The following is a 10,541-nucleotide window of genomic DNA, read 5'->3' as shown; positions in this document are numbered from 1 at the left end:
AAGATATTCTCTCAGGCCAGGACGGGTAGGGTGGGGAGGAGAGATGTTTAAAAAGGAGGATGATCCATTTCATCGAGCCAAGAGGCTGGGCTCGTGGGGAAGTCGGGATAGCCTACACTGCTTCCTGTGGAGATGTCAGAGGTGGGTCCCCCAGCCATGGCTCTCAGCGTCTGGCTCACTCCCTGCCCCGCATGCGCAATGATGCCCAAATTACTGTCCACCGTGTAATCCAGCCCATTGAGCAAAGGAGCGTGGGATGGCAGGGACGATATGGAGGAGGGAGACTGGGGGACTCCATAGGGGCTCCCATCCCTCAAGTCCTGATAGGATTGTCCTGTCCCGTCCATGGAGAAGCTCCCATTCATTAACTGTCCGCCTGTAACGTCCCCCACGTTGCCATAAATCCTATTGGTGTGGCCAAGTTCTGAGAGAATTTGATCCTCTGTGGACAAAAGAACGGAGATTTATTGTCAGCCGCCAGGACTCCGGTGGTCCCTGTTCTTCACAACCTAGGAAGACACGTGACCAAGGAAGGCGCCCAAGGGAGGCCGCTGCCTCACTGCCAGGCACGCGTCAGACGCCACCACCGTCCACTTGGCAGCCCAAGACGGACCCACGGAAGAAACACCTGCAGAGACTGCGGCAGGCCCCAGGGGTCTGGACAAGTGTCTGGTGAGTTCGCTGGTCCCATGTGGCTCACGGACTAAGCTACACTAAAGCATATGAGTGCCTGAGCTTTGTGGGGTCATCCATCAACACCCCTTCCTTCTACAAATGGAAACTACGTGCTGACAGGATTTCATCTAAGAGCTTTCAGGCTGGGAAAACTTCTTGGTTTCTTTGGTTGGGAAAGAAGACCCATGTGGGGCGGGTAGCTGAGGGCCACTCTTGGGCATGGACACAAAATCCTTCTGGTCTACCCAGAAAAGCGGTTCAGTATCGAAGGACTCGGTTTCTCTCTCTCTCTCAAATACGCTCTTCACTGAGCACAAAGTATTGACTTGATTAAGGCAAATGGGCATTCTTATTTCTTGAAGAATTTCATTAAGGGCTTCTAACGGAACCTGTGCTACCCAGAAGAATGCATCTCTCCAACAGAGGCGAGCGGTTTTAGTCTTAAGAAAGAAGAGTTCTGTAGTTACCCAGAGAGGTCCATGACATGTCGACCTGGGGCCCCACCTGCGCCCAGCAGAAAAGAGCTACAAAGCAAGACGCAACGATCCCGCATGTTCCAGACGTTGATTCTGGCAGCTCGGATCAGACTAAATGGCTTTCCTAACTCCACCAACACCATGGGAAGGGGAGCACAAGCTCTTGACCCCTTCCCAGGACCCCAGAGGGCAGACCTCCCGAGCAAGCAACAGTCCTTTCAGGCACCGTGCTCTGGCCCCCAGCCGGTTCCATCCTCTGCCCCACGAACTTCCTTCTCTATTCCCACCCTGGGCCCGTGCATCAGCTCCTATCAAGCCTCCCCAGACGAGATGTCAACACCCATTCCTTCTACAACCTGCCCCAGGTCTGCCCACCCCTGCCCCCTACCCGCCAACTCCACCCAGAAAATGCTCTTTAAAGGGGGGCAGAATGGTGAAGGCTCGGCTCGACTGGAAAATGGCCATTATCTGGCCTTTCGCCTATACCTGTCATCCCATACGACCCTCTGTGGGTGCCACAGGCTCCCTGTGGGGACAGTCATGACTTCCAAGTGTACCACTATGCTGAACTTCACCCAAACACATCCACAGTCGGTTGTGTTCATCAAACCCCACAACAGCACTGAGATGGGCAAAGATGTAGTTGCTCCCCACTTACAGATCTGGAAACTGAGGCTCAAGAAAAGCGAATCGATCTGAGAGAGCCACAACTGGCAACCAGATTTCTGAGCCACCCCCAGCCCACCCACTGCCTTCCCTTTCTATCCACCCACAACAGAGGACCTTCCACCGCTGAGGACTCAGTAAATGAGAATAGTTATGGCTGTTTTGCAAAACAACCTTGGGATCCCAGACATGCAGCGGTTTGCCATTTTGCTGACACACGGACTTAAACGTAGCGCATGCGGCAAAGCTTCTGTGCGGGGGCCAGGATGGAGTGAGCGGTGGGGAAGGGATTTCCGAAGGGAGACCTGTCCCCATCCCGCATGGGCTCACTGTGGGGCTTTCCCAGGGCAAAGGGCCTCCTGAGCACATCCTCCCGCCACCAGGAGAGGAGGACAGGGGCTGCTCCAAGGGATCGTGGGACGAAGGCCAGGGTCCCCCCGAAAGGGAGGGGAATGCAGGAGAGGGGCCAAGGACTGGGGCCGAGACACAGCTGTCTGTTCCCAGCTGCACGGGCCAGCGAGAGGGCCCCAGTCCGCAGGAAAGGAGGGGAGGTCTTGGGGCCCAGGATCCTGGGGAACTCAGCTTCCACATTTCAGCAGCAGAGCTCTCTCGTGTCCTACTCCTTGTCCCGTCTGAAAGGGCCACTGACACCCGCCCGCCCCCCTTCACTGCAAGTCGCTGGGAAGAGCCTGGCTTCAGGAGGCAGTTGTCCAGGCCTCAAGAAAGATCCCTCCTGCTTGTCCAGAACTACTGATTCCCGGGGGCCTTTCCTAAGGCCTGGGCCTCGCGCCTGCAGCCCTGCTCACCTCGGAAGCTCAGCTCACTGTCACTGACCCCACAGTCCTCGGCAGAGCTCTCCTTCTCCTGCTTGCCGCCGGCCCGGCTCCGCTTCACGCTCTTGTAGAACTGTCCCCAGCGGTGCCGTCCCGCGTCCTTCTTCAGGCGCTTCTCCTTGGCCCTTCGGTTCTGAAACCAAACCTGCCACACGAGCAGAAGGGACCCACTCAGGGGGTGTCCGCCGCAAACCCAAGGCCCCCAGGGTTCCCAGGACAGGTCGCTGGAGACGCGCTGGAGCGTCGGTCGAGCTCAGGGCCTGGAGTGTGATGTGCCCGCTACTCCCTCTGCCTCCGGCTCTGCTTCCACAAGCTTCCCTGGGTCGCAGCTCCCAGGGCGCTCCCTGAGCCTCCCTCCTGCACAGCGTGGATGGCACAGATCACACACCCCGGCCCAGCGGGAGGGCTCAGGCCTGGGACCCCCAGACGGTGGAGGCGGCCGGGGGCCCGATGTCTCACCTGAACGACCCTCATGTCCAGGCCGGTCTCGGAGGACAGCTGCTCTCTCACGTGCCGGGCGGGCTTGGGGGAGTTCTTGTAGGCGCTCTTTAACGTCTCCAGCTGCTTCGCGGTGATGGTGGTTCTGGGCCGCTTGGCTCCGGCCTCGGAGTCGTCTGCAGGGAAGACCACTCCTTACCGGGTTCTGCCTGCCCCAGGCATCTGGGGCTCATCCCCCACCCCCCTGCAGTCTCGCCCACCGTGGGCAGAGCCATGGGGAAGAATAGGGAACAACCCCCACGGAGCCCACTCCTCACCACGGGCCTTCCCAAGTCATGGAAAAGTGAGGACAACAGTCCCTCGCTCTGGTCCCCGCCCCGCTCCGTGCCCCGCCAGCCCAGGGGCTCCCACCAGACGGAAGGGGTATGGAAGGCAGAGACACCTCTGCCCCTCCCGCCCTCAGGAGCCCCCCACTTCCCAGATCCCTTTGCGGGGGCCACCCTGAGCTCAGAAGGGGTGACCAGCGCATTCACTAGTCATCTAAGCAGCATTCACCCATCATGGGTCAGACCCCGCTGTGGGACGCGCTGTCAGTTGCGTGGATCAGACACGGGGAGGGAAAGACGAGGGATGGGACGGCAGCAGCGAGGGCCAGTGCGGCTCCACAGGACCTGCTTAGAGCTCACTGTACGCGAGCGGAAAACGAGCTGCTTACTCGGGGCCAGAGTCAATATTTTTTGAAAACCACTGGTCTGAGGAGGGTTCAGGACAACACACGGCCGGATCCCAGTCTTCGTGGATTCTGAGCAGATAAGCCTGGAGTTCCCGGCGGTCAGAGGCAAAGGCCTGGACGCACCCGGGAGCACACAGTCAGGGCAGACGGCTTGTCTCCCCTCCCAGCGCTAGACCTCCACCGCTCTCTGCGGGGCACCCCGAGTCCATAGGCCGCCACTGCGTCCCTGGCTCTCTGGGCCTTCTGCGTTCCCTCTCTGGGTCCTTTAAAATGTCACTGCTATATTCCTACCTTCCTTTCCATTTAAGAAAACTCTCTCTTAGGACCAATAACAGCCAACATTTGCTAAGCACCTACTATGTGCCTGGCGTAATCTGAGAACTTCATGTGCAAACAACCCTCAGACAATTCCAAAAGGTGTTTCTTGCAGCTGGGAGACCTGGGTTCAGCCTTCTTGCTGAACGACGGAGTGACGTGGGCGAGTCCCCTCCCTGCTCTGAAGCCCAGGGCACCAGCGCCTGCCCTGAGTGGGCGGCACATGGCCCGAGTCCGAACGGCAGTCACGCCCACAGCCGAGGGAGGACGAAGTCCCCAGTTGTCTCCCCTTGGGCTGTTTCCTGCTCCAGCAGAGCCATCACTGTCCTCGATCCCCCTCTCGGGAGCCCTGCGTCCAAAGAACAAGGCTTCCAGACCTACCACGGCAGAGACTGAGGAAAACCTCCAAAGTTCTCTACTTTAAATTCTATCGAAAGGAATCCGTCCCTTCTGCCCCTATTTATACAGATGACAGTGGACAGCATTTGATGCCAACATGTAATAGGGCACTTTGAATACATCTCTACGGTCTTCGGATCTAAAATGTGAAATAATGAAACCAGCAAAAAAATGTGATTCCTCAAGAACTATCTAATTTTTAAATAGGCCGGCCTCGTGATTTTAGAAACTGTTTTCACCGTGGCCACTGGGATCTACCCGGCATCCTGGTTTGGTGGCCCAGGGGCTCAGAACTGCTGTCTCTGTGCACAGGACTTTCTTCTTGCGATTATGGGGACTATTATGCTGTTATTTTAACATTCACTGTTATTATAATTTAAAATCTTTTTTATATCCTATAACAATGTCATCCAAGTATTCATTAAGTAGTGGTGGCAGGGCTCGTGCTGAAAAATGTACCCAAAAATCAATAACTTTGGTACGGAAGTTAAATGTGATAAAACGCTATGAAGAAGGCCAAGCGAGCCATGATATCCTCGGCTGTTAATTTAGGAGAGAGCATTCTGCAAGGTATTAGAGATAGTGCTGAGAAAATAAAAAGTAGCATTAAGGCAAAGATACACTTCACCGGCTATGGATTTATGTGCTTCCAGAATACATCCCCCCCCTCCTACTTTTTACATTAATTCCTATGGGAAAATTAGTCTTAAAATATGTTGGTTTTGAATTATGCAGGGTCTCCTAGCACTTGTCCCTGGCATAAAATGCAACCTCATTATATTGAAAATGCAAATATCCAGGGGGATGTAACAAATGAACAAAATCATTCACACTAAGGTACAAATAGCTGATATTAGGTCCTTTGTGTACCCAAGGGGAGGAAACTGTAAGCCTGAAAGAGGGTTTAGATCAGCAAGGAGGAGTTAAAACATACAAAGAACTAAATGTCCCAAAGCAGACAAAGGTCCCCGCTGCACTCAGGTCGCCCGGATTTCGCAGGATGGACTGGCCTCTGCCCCACTGGCAGCCAGAGGCAGGAGGAAGGCGTCGGGAAAACTGTATGACCTTCGGGTACCTGAAATCCTCAAGCAGATTTCTCCCCACCGTTGACATTCCTCTTCCTCGTGCCTCTCACTCTCATTCAGCCTCCCTCTCCGCAGGCGCCTCCTGTGCAAACCTCAGGGAACGGCCCTGTGTGGCAGGTGCTTCTCCCCACCCCCCGTGCGGAGCTGAGAAGCCAAAGCTCAACCAGTTACACAGCTGGCCAGGGGGCCCCCAAGTTAGTGACTGAGCAGAGATATCCACCAGCCTCTGATGCCACGTCCCGTGTCCTCCAGAGGTCTGGTACGACACAAAGAATCCCGGGTGGAAGTGTTGGCGCTGCCGCCACTCCTGCCTCCCAGCTGGTCTCCCCCACCTCTTGAGCCGTCCCCAGCAGAGGTGGGTGCCAGATTGTGAGTGCTCAGGGTCTAAACAAGGCCTCGGAGGATGAGAGCAGCCGCCGGCCCAGAGGGAGGTCACACATTCTTAGTATCGCTGGGGAAGGGCATCAGAGTTCCAAACGCAGCTTGGGATCTCTGAGCCCATCTGCTTTGATGGCTTATCCCCGACAAGATGCCCTAATCTTCTCTGACATCATAATTGACTCCAAAGCAGCAGCATCGGGGGAGCTTTAAGGAACCAGAGCAGATGAATACGTTAAGGCAAAGAGCCTGGGAATGGGCTTGCCACGGCCCCTGGGAAGATGAGGACGGGGACTTGAAGGCCTAGCCATCCTAAAAGGCCAGCACTGTGCAGGTTTTGGGAGAAGAGGGTGGAAGCCTCTGACTCAGGCACCCCTGCAGTGGTGTCCCGATTCCCTCCCATCAAAGCTAAGCTGGGCTCCAGCTGCCTCACCAAAACGGACGGTATACCTCTGCCTCCTCACCACCACAAAACCCTCAAATTCATTTCTCCACGTATGGATCAGATCTCTGTAACGCATGGGCATGGGGGCCCAGGAAAGATCTAGAAGGAGATGCATGAAATTGTTTTTGCTTTTTTTTCCCCCATCAAGCCCAGCCCCGTTGAGAGCTGCTTTTTGCAGTAACACCCTGAGTTGATAAAAACTCTAGTCCAAGGCAAATGACCTTGATGTTTGCGAGTTTGTGTGTCTGAGATTCCCAGGAAGGGTTTGGCCAAATGCCAAGTCTGGAGCCAGGGTGAAGAGTGCAGCACCTGGGGGCACAGCTGTGAGTGAGCAGCCGGAGGGGGGGCTCCAGCGGAGGGAGCTTGGCCTCCCTGCGCGGCTGCAGCCCTGTCTGGGTCCTGGAAAAGCCCTGGGCTGCTCGGGAGCGTGGCCCTGGAAGGCCAGAGCAGCTGACCCTGGGGCCCTGACATCAGGGTCAGCCTTGTGGAGGTCTCCACATGGCAGAACCCATTCAATAGGCTGAGGGGGCTCAGGGGAGGGCAGGGTGGGCAGAAAGTTCTGTGGCTCACTGGAGTCTCTCGGAGTGAAGACCGGCTCCTGCCTCAGGGACTTCAGGAGATACGAGGGTCCTCACCTCTCAAGGAAAGGGGAGACCCTGCCCTCGACAAGCCTGCAGTCGGAGGGGGAAACAGAAGTATGAGCTGACATAGGCCTCGCTCCGGCTCTCGCTGACAGAAGCCTTTGAGGTGAGGGAGCGCCAAGGTTCGCGTGCACCCCAGTACACAAGACTGCTGAGAACCCGGTGTCCACGGTAGACAGCGCCCTGTCCCAGGCCCCCTGCCAGGGCGGGAGCAACCGCCACAAAGAGCACAAGGTTCTGACCGTTCTTCAGCCGCCGACTGATGTGGGGGCCAGGTCTGCTCTCGGGCCCCGTCACCCCACTGAGGCTGTGGCGAGGCCAGCCAGGGTCAAGGGATGGGGGGTGACGGGAACCGTCCTGCAGGGGTCCGCGAACGCTTCCCAGAGCGGCAGGGTGTGTGCAGGGCTCCAGGGGAAGGGCAGCTCGGAGCTGGCAGGACGCGGCCGAGGGCTCGGCCTGGACCGAGGTCAGCAGTAGGCCCGGCTTACCGTTCTGCTTGGCCGTCTCGTAGTCCTCCTTGCACACCAGCCGCCCGTCCTCCATGAGGTAGAACTCGTCCCCCGTGGCCAGCTGCCGGTTACAGATGATGCAGGCGAAGCAGTGCAGGTGGTAGACGAAGTCCTGGGCCTTGCGCACCACCTGGGTCGGGGGGATGCCCTGCTGGCAGGCCGTGCATTTCGTGCCGAAGCGCCTGTCGGGGTGGCATGAAGGGATTAGCGCTCAGTGGGGAGGGGGACGGCCCCCCACTTCCCATCACATGAGCCCCTCTCCCACCCACCACTCTGTGCTGTCCATGCGCATCGAGGCCTGCGTCCCCCAGCCCCTGTGCTTACTGTCCCCTCGGTCCCCGGCTAGCCCCATGGCTTTGCGGCCCAGGTTCTCTCACCACCGCATGAAGAGGCTGCATCAGAGCGAGTTTCCAGTGCCTCTTCTAAGGCCAACATCCCTGGGCTCCCACCTGCCTGATCCATACACCCAGTTCCCTCTGAGCAGGCTGGGTCAGCCTCTGCACCCTGGTCTGCAGCTTCCGGTGAGGCCTCGACGACCAGCCCCACCGGACAACTGCGTGTGTTCTGGGCTGGTGTGCAAAAGGCATCCAGCGAACACCTACCTCTTCACATGCTCCCACGAGGGGAGCCAGGAGACCCCCACATGCCGGTGTGCACACGGCAGTCCTGGAGAAACCTGGCTATGGCCGTAAGAGCAGGGCTCTCCCAAAAGCTCCTCTCTCCTGTCCCTCCCCTTCGTCCCGCACACACCAGAGGCCTCCATGCCAGCCTCCATCCCCTTCCCATGCACCGCCCCTGAGATGCGCTGGTCTGAGGTGAGCCCAGGAATCTGCACTTTGCACACCCCTGCACCACTCTGGGCAAGGAGTCTGCAGACCTCAGTTTGAACAGCGCTTCTTCAGCCCACTCTCCGGTCTACACCTTTCCGGGCCAGCACGGAGGCCAGAGGGAAGGCGCCTGCCCCCACCCTGGGCCCAGGGTGGGAAGTGGGGAGAAAGAGATCCACTGAAAGTAGGGTCTAGTGGGATCACTGAAACCCCCTTCCCCATGCCATCCAGGTGGTCATAGAGGCCAGAGGGGAACCTGGGGCCAGTGTAGACGCGGGGGCTGAAAGGGGGTGCTCCCCGGCAGGTGAGCCCTGCCTGCTTCGGGAGGGAGGCGGGAGGGATTGGAGAGGCAGGGGCAGAGTTTAAAACAGCAATCAACCTAATTATTCATGACATTTCACACAGCAGAACTTTATCTTCTTCAGGATGAAAGACTTCGCCTAATGGATCTGGGGAAGGTTTGATTTTAATGGTCCTTTTAACTAATGCTTATAGGCAGCCTGATTTCCCCTGAAAGGACAGTACATATTTCATCCACATTAATACCAAATAAATTAATTATGGTCATGGCTATCATGATGAATCCCAGATTAATGCAGAATGATGGGTCTCTTATGCGGTAATGATACCTGCTGGGGGGCGCCAGGGGCCCGGAGCGGGCGCGGCCAGCTGCTGTTTCGGGAGCTCCCCACCCAGCCACGCGGTGTCGCAGAGAGAGAAGTGGGGGGCTCCGAGTCTCGAAGTGTGGCCCAGGGGACTACTCTCCTGAGACGAGGTCTGAGAAGAGCGTTGGGGTGTGAGAAGCTGGGGTGTCTGGCCCGGAAGGACCCCCAGACCTTGGTGTGGCGAGGGGAGTGGGGGGCACAGGAGCAGGCCTCCAGCGCAGGGTTCTCCAGCCCACGGCTCAGCGTGGACTCTGCAAACTACCCCCGACTCATCCAGAATTGTGCATCATGAAGGGTTTCATCAGATTTTCAAAGGGGTACAGGACCCAGAATCAGAGCTAACCCTTGTTGAATGAATAGATCCGCTGATGAAGAACCACGCTTTATAGAGTATGTACACGGAGACGGCTAACTCTGAGGGTGGAGAACAAAGCATACGGCCCATTCTAGAAAGTTCTACACCTCCCAGAATCCAGGTGAAACCAGGCTTCTTCCACAGCTGCTGTATAACCGGGTCACCCACGTTGAAGAGGAAGGCAGGCAGGCAGCCGGTTCTATCCCCTGTGAGTAGGTGCGTGCGTGTGTCTCAGGGACAAAGAGAAAAGAAGCCTGTGTGGGCATGTGTCTCTAGTGTGTGTCTTCGAAATGCCTGCAGTGTGTGGGTCCTCTCTAGGCCAATTCACGAAACAAGTGTTAGAAATGAAATTGCGCCTTCAGCATGCTCCCCGCAAGCCCTCTCGCAGAAAACACTAAAGTCCAGTGTCCACATCCTTTGCGGCAGGTGCCAGAGCACAAGCAGCTCCAGAGAAGAATGAGGTTTTCCAAAAAGCAAGCCTGATCTCGTGGAGGGGAGGAGGGCTGAGGGGAGGCTCTGGAACAGAGGAGGGAGCCCCTGGCAGAAGACCACATGTCTCCCCACGAGGAAGCGGACTGTGGCTTTCAGTAACCAGAAACCCAGCTGACACCAGAGCCCCAGAGACATGAAAGATAACGGGGGTATAAATTTAATCTACATACCGACAGTGATTCATGTGTAAAGGGGGCAAGTGCACAAGAAAAATGAAAAATAAATGGACTTTCCCACCAGCGTTTTTTAGCAATTGAAGCAATTTTCCTGATTGTGGGATTTATACCGATAGTAAGTGCGAGTTGCTCCTTATTACCTTTCTCCCCTGGAGCACAGCCAGTGGGACCCTCAATGAGGGGGCTGTGTGTACCCCTTTGACCCACAGGGCTCCCCCAGCTCAGCCCCATCCTAAGGGGCGCCCCTGCAACCCACTGGTCAGAGCCTGTGGCCCCAGAATAAGGCACCGCTGTGGGGGTATACACCCAATGGAGACACTGTCCCAGGGCTTCCAGAGCTGGGAGCAGCCCGAGTCACAGAGGAGACGGCCGTGCCTGGACGCCTAGATGACTTGTTCCACGACAGGCCGTAATGAGCCGGCCATAGTTCAAA

General features: G+C 56.9%; 1 protein-coding gene across 1 annotated transcript in view; it reads right to left on the bottom strand.

The window, feature by feature from the left end:
• Window positions 1–10,541, bottom strand: part of LHX4 (LIM homeobox 4) — a 40,630-nt gene continuing 30,089 nt past the window's right edge. The window contains exons 3-6 of the mRNA XM_044266289.1: window positions 7,573–7,775; window positions 3,110–3,264; window positions 2,624–2,795; window positions 1–442 (exon numbers count right to left, since the gene is read on the bottom strand). Coding sequence (XP_044122224.1) covers window positions 48–442; window positions 2,624–2,795; window positions 3,110–3,264; window positions 7,573–7,775 — 925 coding nt within the window. The 3' untranslated portion in view covers window positions 1–47. The remainder of the gene's footprint in view (window positions 443–2,623; window positions 2,796–3,109; window positions 3,265–7,572; window positions 7,776–10,541) is intronic.

The sequence above is a fragment of the Neovison vison genome, chromosome 10 (assembly GCF_020171115.1).
Source record: "Neovison vison isolate M4711 chromosome 10, ASM_NN_V1, whole genome shotgun sequence".
Classification (NCBI taxonomy): Eukaryota; Metazoa; Chordata; class Mammalia; order Carnivora; family Mustelidae; genus Neogale; species Neogale vison.
Note: the sequence above shows the minus strand (reverse complement) of the source record. Positions and strands in the feature narration are given on the sequence as shown.